This window comes from Drosophila innubila (genome assembly GCF_004354385.1).
Source record: "Drosophila innubila isolate TH190305 chromosome 2L unlocalized genomic scaffold, UK_Dinn_1.0 4_B_2L, whole genome shotgun sequence".
NCBI lineage: Eukaryota > Metazoa > Arthropoda > Insecta > Diptera > Drosophilidae > Drosophila > Drosophila innubila.
The window spans coordinates 13555777-13575794 of NW_022995372.1; the positions used below are offsets into that span (position 1 = coordinate 13555777).

General features: G+C 34.9%; 3 protein-coding genes across 3 annotated transcripts; 2 read left to right on the forward strand and 1 right to left on the reverse strand.

Annotated features, from left to right (window-relative positions):
* Positions 1-1581: 1581 nt before the first annotated feature.
* LOC117781493 (sodium/potassium-transporting ATPase subunit beta-1) lies at positions 1582-11397 on the forward strand. Its single transcript, XM_034618263.1, has 4 exons — positions 1582-2104; positions 9937-10194; positions 10252-10511; positions 10567-11397. The coding sequence occupies exons 1-4, from the start codon at positions 1972-1974 to the stop codon at positions 10843-10845; spliced, it is 930 nt and encodes a 309-aa protein (XP_034474154.1). The 5' UTR covers positions 1582-1971; the 3' UTR covers positions 10846-11397.
* Positions 11398-11802: 405 nt separating this feature from the next.
* Positions 11803-13514, forward strand: LOC117779719 (zinc finger protein 431-like). The gene is made up of 3 exons (XM_034616007.1): positions 11803-12163; positions 12232-12903; positions 12964-13514. Exons 1-3 carry the CDS (start codon positions 11958-11960, stop codon positions 13067-13069), a joined length of 984 nt encoding a protein of 327 aa, XP_034471898.1. The 5' UTR covers positions 11803-11957; the 3' UTR covers positions 13070-13514.
* A 45-nt stretch (positions 13515-13559) lies between these two features.
* Positions 13560-19302, reverse strand: LOC117779737 (uncharacterized protein KIAA0513). The gene is made up of 7 exons (XM_034616037.1): positions 19123-19302; positions 18241-18307; positions 18071-18184; positions 16498-17397; positions 15817-16216; positions 15656-15750; positions 13560-14176 (listed from the first exon to the last, which is right to left on the reverse strand). Exons 1-7 carry the CDS (start codon positions 19300-19302, stop codon positions 14100-14102), a joined length of 1833 nt encoding a protein of 610 aa, XP_034471928.1. The 3' UTR covers positions 13560-14099.
* Between the last annotated feature and the right edge of the window lie 716 nt (positions 19303-20018).

Sequence of the window (20018 nt, forward strand, 5' to 3'; positions counted from 1 at the left end):
GTACTTTTAATTTTAAATTCTATGATAAACTTTTTTAGTTGCAAATTAATTTAGCATCACTTTTTTCACTTTTTTCTTCGAAATGCGTAAAAAGCAAGTAACATACACTAATATTGTCCTAATGATTATTAGCCTAAAGTTTTCCTAAGTGTCATTCCTAAGCACCATGATGCTCTCAAAGAACTTGACTTGGTAAAGCATCAATCTCATTGTTAGGGAGACTTAGGGCGTCGTCAAGTAGATATAATTTAATAAATTTATTATGATTACAACAATGAAGTATAAAGATTAAAAGCGTTGTAAGTACAAGTACAAAAGCTATAACATCATAAGAGCAATAACAAGGGTTATTTGCAATGACACTCGAGTCTTTACTAGAGATTCCTATTTTTCTCTTTTTCTTTCGCCTTCTCTCTATCACTCTCCTTTGGAAATGCTCGTTTATGCGAATTAATAATTTCCAAGTGTTGCTTGTTACTTGACAAAGGCTTTTCATATAGCATGATGACTAATACAAAGTCATCGGAGGAAAACCAACAACATTTTTCGCATGGGGAGCACATTCGAAAATATTTTTATTTTCGCTTTTTCGAATAGAAATTTTCTATGTACAGTAAACCAAAACAAAGCAGCCAAAAAAAGCTTCAATGTACCTACACATATACAGTACACGAGTACATACTTAAATACACAGATAAATGTATTCTTGACACGAAAATGCGCCCAAAATGTTTTGTGTGAAAGAAACACAAAAACAATACACGAAACATAATGTTGTCGCTCCCAGTAAAACAAAACCAAAACCAAAAGCAAATACACGTAAACAAAGACACAAATCAAGCTATACGAGAGAGTTGGAGCGGGAAGCATAATAGAAAAGGCAATGGACTCTCACCACATGCCAGTGAGAGTGGGAGTCGGCACAGAGAGAATGAGCTTAGTTAGTGTGCGTGCCCTTTTCATTGTTTCTCTTTATGTTTTAATATTTATAAAGCAACAGTGTTTCGTATTAGAAATATCGCCCAGGGCCGTAGCTCATAAAATGCGGGTGTCATGAATCTGAATCATAAGTTAGAAATCAAATTATTTATGAACAAATAGAACATGTATTACTCATAAGTATTTATGGAAAAGTTCAACTTTCATTCGACTATCTAAACATTTGCGTTCTGCAGCGCTCCTGCTAATCACCCGCTACTGTTGCTGTCTGGCCGCTGTCTGCATACAAGCGAGTGTTCAAACTGAGTATTCACAATGCATGTGAGGGGCGGTTGGTCATGCTACCAAAAGCAACAACTGGCACAACAACAATTACAGCAAGAGGTTGGCATGACGCTCAAAAACACCCGCCCACTTCTCACCCACTGTCCAAGAAGCTTTTGCTTTTTGGCCTTTTGTTGTTTTTGTTTTTGTTATGACTGCGCAAGTGTCAAAAGCGTTCAACAGCTGTCTGTATTCGAATACTTGTATCTCTTAGCTTTCGTTGTGTGTGTGTATTTGCGTGTTGACTGAGAGCCGACTCTGCGCTGCATGTGTGAGTGTTGAGCGGCGTTGAGTGAAGACTGCGTCGTCGACGTCGGTTCTACCACCACACTCTGTGTTTTAGTTGGTGATCATTCCTCGAGAGCGCAGCACGCAGCACGCACCGGGAACCGACGTGGAAAACTTTTCTGTTTCGTTTGTGTGTGATACAAAGATTTCTCGTTGCTGGAATTTGTATAAGGAATTACAATTAATAAAAAAAATAATTTAATTGTAAAAAAGTTGATTGTCCAGCTTTTAAGTGAATCATCATTAAATACTTATATTTAAAAAAAATACATTAAATTACATTGCATACAAACGTACTCCGTCCACGTGAGCAACAAACAGTAAAAGTTATCAAAAGATACACATAAAAACGAAAATATATCGATAATTGTGAAAACTTTTAATTCCTAAAAGAACACAACAGTAAAAAAAAGCGCCAAAATGTCGAAAAATAACGGGAAAGGCGACCAATATATAAATCAATTCCCCCAACCGGCAAGGAAACAAACCTGTTCCGAAATGTTCTACGATCCACATGATGGTTCTATCCTTGGGCGCACTCCGAAAAGTTGGGGTAAGATATAAATAAGAATTACAACAAAGATATTCAGAAATTGTTCTCCTTTGCACTCTTTGTTTCTCTTGTTGTACCCCACGTCAATCTAGTGTTGTGTCGTCTACATTACAATAGAAACCCGCAAATGATTGTAAAACAAAATAAATTAGATGCCTATACGTACGTACATATGTACATAAGCATGTATATATATGTAAACGCAAGTCGGTCACTCGGCAACGGGTGCGAGTAAAAGCTAATGAAAAGAGATTATCTGTTACTCCGGTTCGCTCTGCGTTTCGACTGTAAAACAAAAACAGGCTTTCGATGTCATTGCCATATGCGAAATCTTGTATACGTAAAGAGATAAAAGTCATATAATTCTCGTAACTAAATAAAAAATATATATACATATATATATATATATATGTATATTATGCACAGGCTGTTTGCTGATAAAATTTGCCTTGACTCAGCTACAAAAAATACAGTACTTTGTATAGTATAAAAATTATTTTGAAATGTGTTCATATTTATGTAAATCTTGCGGCTTTCATTTGACGCACTGCAACAGTATTAACAAAGAATCAGTTTTATTTTCTAACATGTTTATTACAACGAGAATATAATTATAATCAAATTATTGTTGAATCTGATGAAGTTGTAAAATATTATCATACTTGATTATGTCTCAAGAAAATTCTGTTTCAGATATTTCATATTTCTTATATATTTTTTTAAAAATAATTTTAAGAATATTATTATTATTCTCATTTGAAAAATGAATAGATCTAAAATATCTTTAAAGCGTAATGTGCATATCTGCCGAAAAAGCTTATATAATAAAAAAATTACAGTTCTTATTTAATTTTAATAATATTTTTAAAAGCACCAAAAATAAATAATATTTCATTATAATAATGACTAAAATTACTAAGTTGGTTTATTTTAAGAATTTTTTCATTATAAATTTCAAATTCGACGATCAATTTGAACATTGAACAGCCAACATACATACAATCACGTATGTATACATATTTATAAAATCACGTATGTGTTTATAAATTTGACCAAGAGTGGCAGAATATAAATATGTATGTACATATATGTTAAATATGTGTGTACACGTATATAATTCCGTTTTTGGTGCTCATAAAGCATACGAATTTTTGGACCCAAAAAGATAAAATCGCTATTAAAGAAAACACGGAGGCACGTTTTTGCAAACAGAGAGAAAGAAAGAGAGACAGGTTGTATATCAATGAGAGTCGAAGAGAGGTTCATCAACGGTGTAACACTGTACTATATAGTTGAATAATATTTGTTTTCTACTCGATATAAGTTTTTCAAACAAATTCAAGGTTTGTGCCCCATCGATGTAGATTTTTCACGCCCCATCAACGATAACGGCAATTTTTCATGATTTTCCACACTGCAATAAAATTGTTGGATTTAAAAACTTAAATATTATTTGCCACATCTGAATTATTCAAGTTGCGATAAGCTATCGGGTTATTGGATACCCAATAGCACATACGGGTATTCAAAGTATTCTTGACGTCAGCTAATGAGTATTTGTTTATGCAAGGCTTTTATTGAAATTGGAACTGTCAATACGTAATTCGTTCGATAGCTGACAAGTTATTTCAGTTAAATGCCTTTTAAGTTAACCAAATTAGTTTACTTTATTTTGGCCATAAGCTCACATTTAAGTCCCCAACTTTTTTTTACAATTAACTCCAACTGTTTGTCTTTGTTTTTTTTTTATGTCAAATTTTTCATGTCTCTCATTATGGACATTTGGTCATTTTTTCATGCCAACTGTCCTTAGTCCTAAGCCCTTTGCTGCCACACCTGTCTGTAAATAGAACTACATACATACACATGCACATTAATGTTTACCTATATATGCATGTATGTGCATATTTCAATTTGGTATACACCCCTTAATTGGTTCTGTTCGCAGTTCCTGTCGGTCCATTCCTATTTTATTCATTTTGCTAATACCTGTCCCTATCATTAAATATGTCAATCAAGGACTGCACTTTTTTTTTTTTTGCTAAACTAACTAAGTATAGATTATAACGATAGACACGTGCAGTTCATTAAAATAGCATTTCATTTTTTTGTTAATCTAATCTCTATTATTATTTTATTTATTTTTTGTTACAATAACTTATTTTTTTATCAAATTTAAATAAATAACAAAATTCTATAAAATTATCATTATCATTTAGATACGTTTGTATACCTATTCATCCTATAAAACAAAAACAAGAATAATTTTGAAAATTGTATACATATTATGTTTTCATGAATTATGTGCCCTGAACATTTTATTCCGATCATATAAATAATATTGGACAGAAAAAACAAGTCATATATCAGTGTACAGGGTATTTGTCAGTCCATCACTCTCAGCATATCTTATTCAAAAGATATTTAGCACATTTTTCCTCCATTGTACTGATAAGTAAAGATCATTGTTTGGGCACAAATTGCCGAAAGCATTGCAAAATTGACGGAAGTGAAATAAATTAACAAAATAGATCGTAATCCGAAGATCACAAACCATAAACATTTCACGGATCTTTCAAAAGACAAAACGATTTTATCCAGCTGTAACAAAAGCATAGAACGCTTCGCTTTGCTTTATTTTCCACTCGGTTAAATTGAAGCTAAATAATTATTTTTATTTACATTGTTTTTGTTATTGTGATAAGTCGAATGAAACCGGTTGAGGGGCTTTTGATTTTGGAAGTGCTTTCATTACAAATTCAGATCATTTTATTTTGCTTTGCTTAGTTTGCACTTTAATTAAAAAGTTCGTATTTGTTTATTTTTCATTAAATTAATATATTCAACAAGAACAACAATAACAATGGAGACACCTCCAGGTCACTCGATGTTATGTTGAAAACCAGTTCGATCCGATAATTGCCAAGTTTTGAGGGCAGCCCCGTCACTAGTTTTAGCTAGTCAGTTGCTCGTTCACTGGGTGCCTATTTAGATTAATAGATGCAACTAATTGTTGCATTAACCAGACACACACACCACAACAAACACACCACACGACACTGCATCAAACCAGAATTTTGAGTTTTGTACCCAAACAATTTACTATGGCTTTTAGCTTAGATGAATTTCTACCTAATAAGTTCAATTGAAATTGCATAATTTATTTGAAATATTATTGATTATGGTGTTATCCTATTATATAATAAAATCAATGTAGGTTGTAGGGATTGTTGTCCAATAAAAATATCTTAAAGATCTAATTTAACAGATACTATTATCTCCAGAAAAGAAAATTTTAGAAATTTGTGTAGCTCCTTTTAAAGAGAATACATTTTCCCTAAAAAAACGAGTCCAAAATGCACAGAAGTATTTGTGGTTTTTTTCTGTTAAATTTTATTGATTATACGGGTGTAAAACCGTGAAGAAATAATATTTTGAGAGTATTCAGCTCTGTCACATTGTTTACTATTCACTCCATGATATTTTTAAATTTTATAATTTCTAAGAATAATAGTGCATAAATATAAAAACTATATCGATATGAAAATTGAATTACTCATTCTCATTGCTTAGACTCATTTTTAACCACATCATCTACAGGTTATAAAACTACTCCAATTAATGAAAAAACTTTATAAGTGAAAGTTTGTCCATTGTCAAACTAGAGGCATAAATGATCAATTAGGCGATACAAAAACAATGACAAAATGTTGCCCAAAAGTTGCTCAAATTTGTCGTATATATGTGAAAACAAACAAGTAGAGACTCTCCTCAACATAGTCATCCAACTAAACGCACATAATGTTTGCTATGACGGGGTTAACACACGCAGGATTCGGTTTTTAGGAAGAAGAGGACAAGGGGATTGGAGACATTTGCGGGTGTAGACATCCTAACAAAGTAGGCGCCAATGCGACGGTATCTATTTAGGACGCCTTGAGGGTGAATGAGCGAATGCCTGAATGCATGGATGGAGTCTCCTGCCTATATTGACTGCGCATAAATGTTTGTCTTATTATCTTGTTCAAAATAAAAGGGGAGTGGCTGAAGTAATGAGTATAATATGATGACAGTCACCAGCAAGTTGTTGCTTTTATAGCTTGACTTAATCCTTGGGGGGCGTCATAATTGTTACTTTCCTTCCAGCGAGTGCGTTTCAAGTCTTCGTGACTGCAACACGTAAATTAAGTCATTTCAACTGCAGATTGGTCGGGATTTTGAGCTGAGAAAGCTAGCAAAAGTGCTTAATTCGCATTCAAATTAAAATTAATCTAAAATTGTTCACTAATTGTAACATAAATGTTACAAAATTCAATTGTTGTAAAAAAACAAGTGCCACAAAAATTCTAAGTAGTAAATATCATAATAATTAAAAGAATAATTAAATTAATATAATGTATAGTAAGAACAAAATAAAATAGTTTGTAATACGTGCGTTTTTTGTCTAGTTAGTGTCTCTGTTAACTTAAAACAGACAATAAAGACTGTTAGCCTAATCCTAATTTGTAAGATTTTTCCCATTATATAATAACAAAAATTTGGCACAGTCATTTGATCTGCTAAATGATCTTAATTCCCGCTACCCAATCAAATTATTCCTTATTCCAAAAACTTGGCCATAATCAGACCATGGATCTAAGTCGAGAATCTGATGCACAAAGCTCGTAAAGTGCCATTTAGTAAATGAGTTGGATCCACATATTTGTGGTTAATAAACAAACTTTCTACAAAAACGCGACCGAGGAGCGCAAATAAATAAAAGGCCCCTCCTGGGACAAATGGTGTGAAAGCTTTGAGCTGCAGGTGTTGAGAAATATAGTAGTAGAAAAACCTGGACATATGTGCTTTCAGCAGTGGGTCTGAATTATTAACTTTAATTGGCCTTCGTTGGGGTGGTCAAATGACTAAACAAAACAACGATGCTATCAATCGCCCAGTGGTCATGCAAACTTGGGTGTGCTTTGAGGTTGGGTCTATAACTAGAGTTGTGACTCGGCAGTAAATAGGTCACGGACTCTTTAAGTTTGTTTACCGCATTATAAGCAAGCCAGCCAGAGTGTTATTATTAAAACTTGGCCATTGAGTCACGCCTGGTTACTTAACCAATCCCATCCCACCTACAATTCCAACCCCAATCCCATGGTCACTACATTGCCCCATAAATAAAGTTTGAGATGTATCGTGTTTACATCGTCACAATGTCAAACTTGTGGTTAATGCTAGGGGTTACTAGATTGCTGCATTCAAGCCTTACATGTGCCCCTCCCCTCTCACCATACCATTCTATGTGACTTATGCTAATTTAAAGCGAATCTAACTGGCTAAAATTGCTTTAGGCCAGAAATATTTTCATTATTCCAAACAATTTTTAAACGCAAATCATTTAAATTTTTTTTATTTTCTTTTTTTATTATTTCTCATTAAATTAAGCGCTTTTTTAAGTAGGTAACTGAACTTTTTAGCTTGCCCAAAATGGCACACGGCGTATACGTAATATTATTTCGAGTGCTTTTCATTTTTCTCTATACATTTCTATTTTCGTACTTCAGAGAGCAGTCAAATGAAATATATTTCAAGGCAAGATGCCAGGCAAATGCCAAATGCCGAAATGTATAAGCTAAACGAATCTCATGAGTGGCATTAGAATCGGGCCAGAGAAGAAGATCTATCTGAATATATGGTATATCTGTATTCATCTCGCATATGTAAATATAAATTGAAAAACGAAGCCAAATGCAGGAAATAGATTTATGTATTTGGATTTTGTGAAAACAAAAATACATAATTCGATAAAATACCCTGTACTCCATTTAAACGCTCGAGTTGTGAAAAAAAAAATATTTTTTTTGAGCGGAAGAAGCGTAAATATTTAAGCAATATTTCTTTACTTTAAAGTGGATTTTTAAAGGATGCCTTATACATTTCCAAAAACTTGAAGGTGAATTATAAATTTAGAGCTTATTTATTTTTTTTTATTTATTTACAATATGATTTCCAACGCTACTAAGGAATAAAACACTCCAAAAATATATAAAATTTGATGTGAATTGTCAAAATGTAATTATAAGAAATTAAACATATAACTTTATAGCGAATTTCTTAACTTTTAATAGATTCTTAAAGTCTTCCTAAAAAATGAATGGAATAATACAAGAATGTTATTTGTAGACAATTTGATATAGAAAAACTTCCATAAATAGAACCCAATTTAGTTGCTCTACAGGGGCATAATAACTCTACTTAGTGCTTAGTGCGGTATAGCCCAAGTAATTGAATTAGGCATTTTCTCAGATCATTTACTGTACAATTTATGCCCCCACAGGCGTCTTTATTTCGATCCTTAAGGAATCTAGGCTGTCCATAAAAATCCAAAATTGTTATAGATACATATATGTTTGTACATGTACTTGGCCATCAATCATGGTCAGCTAAGTAATTGTCATACTCGTAGTCATATGCAGTTGCTTGTACATAAATTGAAGTGAATTTATCGATTGGACAGGGGGATGATAGGGAAACAGAGGAACAATCTTAGTGTGGTCAGAAGTGCGTGAGTGTGTGTGTGTTTGTGTGCTTGTGAGTAATCTAACATTGGAGAAGACATAAGAATGTTGGCTGACATGTAATTGTAGTCTCAATATTGGTTACACACGCGCCACGGGCTGCCACCTTGGCCGAGCCCGTCTGAATGGACTGAACCGAACTGGATTGGCCAACTTGGATTGCTGGCCGACAGCCGACTGCCGGCTGGCGTCATAGCCACTGGCGGCGTCTGTGCCATTGCCTTGAGCGGCTGGAAAGCAGCGTGTGGTCATTGCCAAACTTATTTCCTCGGACTTGAACGCAATTAATTTTCTTGCCGCTCTTTTTGGGGCCTGGCAACAAACCCAAAAACCCAACCCATTAAAATTCGATGAGTGCCACAACTGAAAATAGAAAACTCAACACCTGTATACGAGTATGGAAAGTCGACCGACGTGGCCTAAGTATTGAATTCATTATTTGTTGCCTACTGTACGACAAGGTGAGTGGAGTGAACCGGACATTGTGATCGATAATCATTCATTCGATTAATTTGTTTGGGAATTCGAGTTCGCTGTCTATTTCGGTTTGTCAACATTGCGATATTTATGCAATAGTTTTTTATTTCAGTCTGGGTGTGTGTTCTCTCCTTCCACCTTGCCCAATTTCCTCTTCTCCTTCCGGTGTCCCCTCAGTCTGTCGTTCAGCTCACATTCAAAGCAAAAGTAACAAACTCACTGGATTCTAGCTGAATCGTCAATTCTATTGACATTGAAATACTGGTGTATACATTCAAACAGTACCATGTACCTCACCCACTTCCCCTCACCCACCATTATTTGAATTTTTTCCCAATCTATCTGTTTGTTGTCTTTATTTAAATTACTGCATTTAGTGCGGTTTTTGTCGGCTTTCGATTTCCGATCAAGAAGCTAAATAACGGTTGAATAATTGAAATGACAACAAAATATATTTGAACCGGTAACATATAACCGTTTTATGATATCAATTTCAGAATTTATTTTTAGTTACTTTCACTTTTCCTTTTTCGTTTTTAATTCATTAAATACAATACTATTTTAAGAAAATTATATAATGACAGATTTGGTATTAATAATAATCAATTAAAAAACAGAAATGAAGCAAAAGGGCTCCATTTAAATGTTTATATTTTGTTGTGTATTATTTACACAAGTTTTAATAAAAAATAATACAATAATTAAGTAACTTAATAAATTACATGTTTTATTAATAAATATAGAAATATAAAAAAAGAAAATTAAATAAATTATGGTTTTTTCTCTTTGTAGGTCAACTTTTCTTGTTTTATGCCATTTTCTATATCATACTCGCCATACTGTTTGCCATTTGCATGCAAGGAATGTTGGCCACCGTAGATAATAAAATACCAAAATGGCGACTGGAGGAGTCGCTAATAGGCACCAATCCCGGCTTGGGCATTCGTCCTATCAGTGAAGATACCGAACGCGGCTCAGTTATTCAGTTCGACAAAAAGAAGACCGCTGAGATCGAATACTGGACTGATTTGATAGACGATTTTCTTAAGGGTAAATATCAGATGAGTTAATTCAAAATTATGTATAATAAATATATTTAAATTAAAGATTATAATAATACCGAGGGTCGCAACATGAAGCATTGCGGTTACAATCAACCACACAATCCCCTAGATATCTGTGTCGTCGACGAGACTCAATTTGGACCCTGTACGTCAGCAAACAGTTATGGATATAAACAGGGAAAGCCTTGCATATTCCTCAAGTTGAACAAGATTTACGGTTGGGAACCACAGGTCTATGATGCCCCTGTCCCCACAATGCCCGAAGATCTGCAGAAACTTATCAACGATACGAGCGTCGAGGAGGTCGGTTGAGATCGTATTTTAAATGTTATAGATGCTAATAAATTTGATTTTATAGCGCCAGAAAATTTGGGTCTCCTGTGCAGGTCATCATGGCAAGGATAAGGAGCAGTTCAAGGACATTAAGTATTATCCCAAACAGGGCATTCCAACGTACTATTATCCGTATCTGAACCAGCCCGGATATCTGAGTCCCTTGATTGCTGTGCAATTCAATGATATGGCTATTGGCAAAATGATGGACGTGGAATGCCGTGCCTGGGCCAAGAACATCATCTATAGCGGCAGCTTACGTGATCGCATGGGTTCCGTTACCTTCCAGTTCCTGATGGATTAAGGTACTACAAGAACAACAACAACTTGTGATCGTAACAACCAACGCTAGCCTTATGAGGCCAAACTTCATGGCATAGGTTACTACAACAAATCCTCGGCCCAAGACCAACAACTAAAACAAAAGTTATCTTAGAGCTTAGGCGCCTTCAACTTTTAAATGTATTGTATATATTTATAATTTATGGAGAAAAATATCGACAAGAGTCAATAACAAATTCTGCCCAAAACAAAAATATCTTTAATATTAAAAAAAAAAAATAATTTTTAAAGTAACAAAGCGAAAGAAAATATTCAAATAAGTTCAAAACATATGTACATCCTCAATTGTTGTTATATTGTAGCTTCCGGCTTGTCTATTGATATAAGTTAAAGTTATCAATAATATTTAATTTTTAATTCTATAAATTCATGTAATAAGATGCATAGTATGTCAGTTGTATTTAGTTTTAATTTATCTATGTTATTATTTGCCTATTTTATTGTTTCCATGTCGATCTATCCATTCAGAGTATTTTTTCATTTGTAAAAAGATAATCAAAACGAAATTGAAAAATAAATGTTTAATTGTTAAACTAAAATTTATTGAATTCTTGCAGTTATAAGTTATTTAATTCATATTGGATAAAGTATTCATACATTGAAAATTGCGCAAAAGGAAAACTCAACGATGACTTTTTCATCAGCTTGGCAAGGCCACTGTCAATGGCTAAACTGCCAACTTGCTTACAACACAACTCTACAGTCAGGGATTCAGTTCGTTCTTTCCATTCAGCGAAGGAAAAGTTGATATTTTTATTCAAAAATGAATCATAAATCTTACAAAATTCTAGCTTTAAAAATGAAAAAAAACTACTTTTGTTTCAAAAGATACTTTTCTATCTATTACGATTTTCAAAGGTGGCAGCGTTCATATAAACAGCAACTTTTGATCTGCCAGGTGGCAACGCTACATAATTTCAGCTCTTTAGTGACGAGTAAAGCTGTTTACGCTTCTAAAATTAAATAAATCTGCGAATTCCAATTGAATAGTGAGTTTCCGACACTTAAGACTCCAGTGGTAAGTTCTCCTTTACGCCAATTTGCAGTCAAGTGTCACTCGGATCGGCGTTTAACATGGAACAAGTGATAGATGTGGGCTGCGTTAAGGAGGAGCACTGTGAGGCAATATGCAATATGTTTAGAGGACAGGATTGGCAATTGACGATGAGGCACAGAGACTTGGGACTCGTTAAAATTGAGCAAGATGTGAGCATTGTTTGGCAAGGAAGCAACAATGCTACAATAGAAAACAAGGAGCGACACCCAGAAAAGGAAAAAAAGTGAGTACATAATAACTTATCTATGTCCATGCGTATTGAGTATTTTAATATGAGTCTCTCATTTAAAGATTCAACAATAATGTGACTATTGCTGAGAAACCATTCAAGTGTCCACATTGCATCAAAGACTTTGCCACCAGCAGCAATCTTAAGGTTCATCTATCACGCACTCACTCTGGAGATCAAGAGCGCCCCTTTCTGTGTCCCACTTGCCCAAAGTCATTTGCCACAAACGACAATCTACAAAAGCACATTCGCAGGCACTCGAATGAGCGAACTCTCCAATGTCCCCACTGTCCAAAGGCTTTTGCCACGAAGGATAATCTGCAGAAACACATTCGCAGGCATTCGAGCGAGCGCACCTTGATTTGTCCTCACTGTCCAAAGGCCTTTGCCACAAACGACAATCTTCAGAAGCACATCCGCAGGCATTCTAGTGAACGAACTCTTCAGTGTCCACACTGCCCGAAAGCCTTTGCAACAAATGATAATCTCCAGAGACACATACGTGGTCACACCGGTGAACGACCCTTCAAGTGCCCGTACTGTCCAAAACCGTTTGCCCAAAATCGGGATCTCAAAGCACACATTCTGGAGCACACTGGCGAGAAGCCCTTCAAATGTCCACATTGCCCCAAGGCCTGTGTAAGAAGCGAAGGACTTAAAAAGCACATACTGCGACTACACAAAGACATTGAACCAGAGACAGCACAAGCCGCAAGCAACACACTGGCCAAACAGTGAGTACGTTTAACTAATATTCTTGATCAAAATATTAATGTATTCTCGTATCGAAATAGATGGCAGACTAGCGACAAGACGTACATCAATGACTCTAGCGGCAGAATCTTTATGTATAAATATGATCTGACTAAGCATAGTCGAATGCCCACCGGCGAGGCGTAAAAGATTTTCCAATGCAACAATGCAATTGCCATGGAATCTTGATCTCAGTGTGCGCCCAATTACGTTCACAGCATGAAGCGACTTTAAAACGCATCAATCTCAAAAGAGAAACGCTTGCAGTTAACACAGAAACATCAGACAAGGTTGAAAATAAGCAACAACAGTGGTGCATAAATAAGAATTTAAAATGTACTTGGCAAAATGGCATATTTATAAAAACAAAAAACAGATGCTTTGATGTAACTTTTATAGCCACCGAGATCCAACGCTTCTTTTAATTGACGTACATGATGATCATATCGAATTAGTTGGATATGCTTAGAAAGAGACTTTTCCAATATAATACTGAACATTGAATTCATTTCTTGTATATAATATGGGCTCATGCAATATTTTTGGTTTACAAATGGAAAATAAAATGTATTTCACTGCTAAATTTGATCGTGAGATTTATTAACTTTTAATATTTTTTAGCCAAGAAAAGATTTACTTTTGTTTGTACAAATTTGTTTTGCATATTGCAATTGCTTATTGAACTTTATTTGTTATGTTAAATTAAATGTGTGTTATTGCACCATTATTACAGAATATTGTATAGTTAATTACATATTTGTTTATTCTCGAGCATCTTCCTTGACTGTACTTTAGTTGAAATATATTGTATGTATGTACGATTATTATTTTCATTTTATTATGATTTGCTAAACTTAGTTTGTTGATATAGTATAAAGTAATCACAAAATATTATTATCACAATTTGCGGATATCAATATTGTATTCATTTCATTTTTTACTTGTCTTTTATCTTTTTCAATTTTCAAAATTTAGTCAACAATGCAAGTACAAATTTTAACTAGATAAGAGTACAGTACATCAAGAGATTTGTTAAAGGTTTAAGTTTGTTGCTTAAAGTCAAAAAGGTTATCTTGAGTTGAGACAAAAGTTTAAACTTTTAGTTGATAAAATTAGTGCTGGAGCTTTAAACAAGATGGGACATTTCATGGAGTAGGCAAAGCAGCACATATCACACCTAACTATGCTGGGCACCCCAGAGTTCCGTCTCATGATACATACGATAAATATTATCCCTGATCAGCTTGGCTTTGTCTGTAATAGAAATAATTTAAATATAATAGTTAATTTAAGGCAAAGAGAATAAAGATAATTTAGATATTATTATAACTGTCGAACTTTCTTATAGTTATTTTGCATGAACCAGAAAATCACTTCATTGTACAGAAAACCTGCAATATTTTCTGTTATTGACTTTTATAATTTTATATCATACTATAATTATTATTGTATTAAAAGCAGGGAATAACACTGTAACAGTTATCGTGACCGTTAACCGTAATTAATTCTCTTTCAAGAACCGAAAACCGAAACGATTTTAACGGTTGTAGTAAAGTTGCTAGGTCAAAGAGTTGACAAACTTCCAACTGTCACAGCTTAAAGAAAACTGACCCAATTTTCAATCGAAATGCCATTTTGATCATGATTCGGTCTCTTAATTCATTCTGCTTTTATATATTTTGCATTTATAAAATTCTATTATTTTTCGACCATCATAGCCATGGTTCCACTTTAATGGTAAGGGTCCCCCCTTTGAAATTTAGAAAATTCCAATTTTTTAATTTCAAGATTGTGCTTTCAATCAACTCCTTATATCATAATTAGTATAAAAAGACCCTTTAAACTTGATTCGGGGGCTTTTTATTTTCATGTAAAATATCATGTCAAAATTAAAAAATATTTTTACTTGTAAAGTTGCTAGGTCAGAGGCTTGAGCAACTTCGAACTGTCATAACTTTGGCAAAACTGTACTGATAGGCAAGCGGAATGTCGTTTTGATCATGGTTTGGCCTCTATATTCATTCTACATTCAAATTTTCATTTAGAAAATTTTATTTTCTTATAAAAAACCATGTCAAAATTAAGAAGTTATTTGATCATGGTTCGGCATCTAAATTTTACATTCGAGTTTTATTAAATTTGTTAAAAAAATTTTATTTTATTTTTCTCTGGTTTATTTAGATTTAAGTCGATGTCATAATTATTACAAAACGACACCCTATCATTTTAAAATTTTTTGAAATTGATTTGGTGTATAGTTAAGTACCGGTACTGATACCGAAAGAAGAGAACTGAAACAGATCCTTTTACCAAAATAGTTGTTTCGGAACGTACCGGAAACGAAACCGCAACCTTATTGGTTTCGGTTTGATTCTTTGATTAAAAGTTATTTTGAATGGTATCAAAATTCGACTGTATTGTGATCTTATAAGCTTAGATAAATAATAACTAATATTTAGAAAGTACGTAATTCTTAGCATATGATTTAGCTTGAACATAACAGTTTCTTCAGCTTAATACTTAATCATTAATTTTTGATTAGGCAATCACTGAGGAAACAATTTAAATATGTACATTGTTCATACGTGTATATTCAACTTATAACAATTTTTAAAAAACAAGATAATACGAACTAACGAAAAGTACCATCAGTTAAATATAATTTTGTATGATTTATTCACTTACATTTTATAATAAACCTCATAAGCCTTTAAGATTATTTGCATTACTCACCCTTAGATAGATTGTGGGCCACCACGTGTCTTTTTAGAAAATCGAGGCACATTTCCTGACTGGTCCCCAGTGAGTGCATGTTGCATGTGAAAGCACTGCGGTGGAAAATATTAATACAAGTTTATTAGTAGCACCATTTTAAGATTCGGGCATTGACTAACCCGAGTTGCCGAAATACAATGTCCTCCTGATCCTTGACTGTTTGCTGTTGTCCCAGGCTGCATTTACTCGACTTGCGTTTGGATATTGCAGTTGTTGCTCCAGCAGCTCCTCCATGATGCGAGGAGCTAGACGTGGAATCGACACCATGTTTATGTAGAGACATTGGGACGTCGCCAGTTGCTTCTGCTGCTGCTGCTGCTGCTGCGGCTGCCTGCCGCTGCTGCTGCTTTGCCTGGCGACGCTGCTGACGTCTCAGCTGTGAGGAGAGACGATGTTCCCGCTCCGACTGCATGGCCTCGTGAAAGACAGCGTTCCAGAATCGCGCGTGTTGCCAAATGGGCTGCTGACGCATGGAGACGAAGAGATACTCCCGATAAGGATCACAGCCAGGAACTTCCACTGCAAGCAAATTAAGATGCCCAAATATTCAAAACAATGCTGCAAATCTTCAATGAATTTAATTTAACAAAATTATTTTATTGAATTTATCGCTATTATATTCTTTTTGATATTTAAGGCAATACAATTATTTATTAGAAAGATTGCTATTTAAATAATAAAGCCATAATAACAATTAATGAATTTTTTAGGGTTTTTAGTCTACCCGAACCGAGAATCAACAATATGTCTAGCACACTGTGGGAAAATCTTTTTGGAGTAGTAGTAGTTACTAAACTTACCTTCATGGTAGAAGAGGAAGCAGAGATTCATTAGCACCGCCGCGGGCGGATAATCCTCACATTCGCCACATTCGAAGAGAGCCAAGGCAAAGTACTGGGCCAAAGCATTCAATGTTAGTGATTCCAGGCGCTTGGACTTGTTACGTTGCTCACTGAGAAACCTTGTGAACCAGAGGCGTCCAATCTCCAGTCGCAGCAGTACACCAAATTCCGACTTTAGCTCCAGATTAACAGCTGTTGAATTGTTAAACAGCAACTGTGTGAAATGCTTCATGAATTCCTTGACGGGCTCCTCGCCAGCACGACAATCCAGACTGATAGAAGAGGCCCAAGAGGGCACGGAATTCTGGGACTCGGAACGTATAAAGTTACGCCAATCGCTGGACTCCATGCTGGGACTCGCCTGCATCTGATCCGGCTCATCCCGCAGACTTGTCAGAGTGCTGCTGTTCGAGGTGCGACTGCGAGGTGGCAATCTGATGGAGTTGACAGCGGCCCAAGACTGCCTTCCCAGTGTCCCAATACCACCAAAAGCTGTCCCGCCAGCTGCTGCCTCTGTGGGTGGTTGTACGTCTATTTGTGGTGGCATTGTGGTGGCCTCCAGCAGTTCACTTATCCTCTGCATGTCCTTCTGCATGTCCAGTTCGCTGCGTCTAGCTCCGGCAATGGCTCTGGCCCTCTCATAGCCACCCGAGTTGCGGGACTCGATCTCCATGGAGTTGGAGTGCGTGGTGCTGCTCATCTCATGGCTTCGAGCAGCTGGAGGTTGTTCTGGCAGCGATATGGAGCTGCTGCTGTCACTGCTGCTGCCATCTGTGCTGCTGGAGGAGCCCGAACTGGAGCGTAGTGGTCCACCCAGCTTGTTGGCATGGCGACCACGAGAATGCTCCAAGCGTGGACCTGTTCCAAATGGAACAGCAGGAATTTAATCATATTTTTCTTGCATTATTCCATTAAATAAAACCAAAATTTATGTCAAATAAAAACAAATTTAATTACCAAAAATAAAATATTTTAATTTAATTTAATTTACAAATATAAGAGAGGAAATATGAAATAATTAAAACAATATATAAAAAAGGTTTTTAAATAATGAAATATATACTGGTTGACAAAGACAAGGGAATTAAAAACATTAAACTTCAAAACATAAATAGTAAAATAATATGAAAAATTAATTAAATAATCTTCTAATTGAAAGCAAAGGGGAGTTAAAATAATATATATTATTTAATTTGTAAGAAAGAGATACAAAATGCATGATTGCTAAAAATAAAGAATATGCTAAATTAATTAGATAATGGGATATATAATGGTAGGTAATATAGAAAGAACCAGAAATTGGGATTTTTAATTACATTACTTAGAGTTAAAATTAGAAATTGTGTGCTAAAGCTAAATTAAAATGCTATATTAAAGTATTAAGGAAAATAAAATATGATCCTAATGATGTTGGTAAAGGGGACACCTGAAAGCTTAACTATTTTCAAGCACAGAGCTGAATAAGAAATTAGAGGTAGTCAAATGCCTTACGCACACTCTTTTGTTTTAATTGGATTCATCATTAACTTACGTGGCGCCAAATTGGGTTGTCTATAACGACCTGAGATGATCTCCTCGTGTGCTCGACGAGCCTTGACACGACGCGCCTCAAAATCGATCTTGGTATAATCAATGGTTTCATCAACTGCCAATGGAAATGGAATTATATAGGTAATACTTCTAAATGAATTCTCCACTTACACTTGGGCAAGTCCTCGTCATCGTCATCGCAGTAATCCGAGTCGCTGCTACTGCTGCTCAATGTCAACTGTAAATAAATGTGATAAACAAAGAAAATTAATTTAAAGTTGTATCTTAAATTGTGATACACACACAAAATATAACATATTTTTTGAATAATAATAATAAAAATACAAATAAATAACTGTAGTAAATAAAAATGAAGATAAATAATTAGATAAAATACAATTATATATTTACAAGAATGATAATAATTTACAAATTAAAAGTGTATTTTCTTTATTGATATATTACAGATAAAAAACTTGTATTTATTTGTATGTTTAAATTGAATTGGAAAATCAAAGCAGAATTTAAAATTAAAAATAATAATTATAAGTAGAAAGAGTAGAGATGCAGATACACTTTATGAATTTGTCCTTGGCTCGGCAATGCAGTAAATTGATTACTTAGCAGGAAGGCAGGATGGAGACATAATCCATAATTAACAGCTCAACAAACAATGACAATGGCAATGAGGAAGGATTTCAGTTGAGCTCGTATGTAATTAATTTTAATCAAGGACAAAAGGAAAGAGATGGAGACGACCATCAACTTGCTGCAGTGTATCTGTGTCAAGTACAATGGAAACAGCTGAGCGAATTTCAAAACCAACCAGCCGGTCGCCGCTGCCCCACAAGCGAATATCCGTGCCAAATGAAGGTCAAACGAGTGCAGCAACAGCAGCAGCAGCAGCAGCAGCAGCAAAAGCAACAGCAACAGCTGCAATAAAAACAGCAACAAAACTGTCCAAAGTGGCAGTCTGTCTGCAGCATAGACAACATCCACCCCCAACCATTATCTGCCACTAGAAACCTTTCATTATCAAGGCTATGGACTTACCTTATTTGATATGCCGTTAAGCAGCTCATTACTGTTACCGAGCACTGTCAAAAACTTGGACTTGAGGGCTCCAATGCTCGGTGTTCTTTCCATAAACAATTTGATTTTCGATCTTTCGCCGGCAAATGCAGCTGGGGGCGTGCCCGGTGTGGGCGTTGGCGGTGGTTTTGCATCCACCATTGTGGTTAGTCTAGTTTTAGTTGCTATTTGTCAATTGCTTTTCCGTGTTGGGTTTAGTTGTCATTTAATCAGCGATTGCGTCTGCTGACTGCGACGGCAACTGCGACTGCGACGACGATTGCTGCTGCGGCTTCAAGTATCGATTTTTCGTATATAGAGCCAACTGAAGTGCACGACATCGTCCTGGCCAGTTGCTTAAATCCTCTTTTGCTGTTTTTTATTGAAATTTTTATGCTTCAGCTTAATTTGCAGAAAATGCTGTTAATTAACGATAATTAATTTTTACTTTCTGCATTTTAATATACAATATACACTTTTAAAGTTTATTTATTTAGATATGCATTTCTTATTTTTATTTTAATCTGCAGTTACATAATTTAATGCATTTTTTACAATTTTCCTACTTTAATTTACTTTTCTTCTATTTACTGTAGTCTTTCTTAGTTTTTTTCAATCTTGATAACATTTAATTTCATGAAAACTTGCTTTACCTTGACTTTTCATTATATTATTTTATTTTATTGTCCTAGAACTTTACACACACGGCCACAGTTGAAGGCACAAATTTGCGAAATTACTCGTTTGAATTTTCTTTATATTGCACTTAGTAAAACAGATTTATGTTGAACTTTTTCATTTATATAAAATTCGATAACCCCTCCCCTGCCAGCAGGCACGTTGGCACGTTTCGACGACACGCGGTGGGCGGCGTTAAA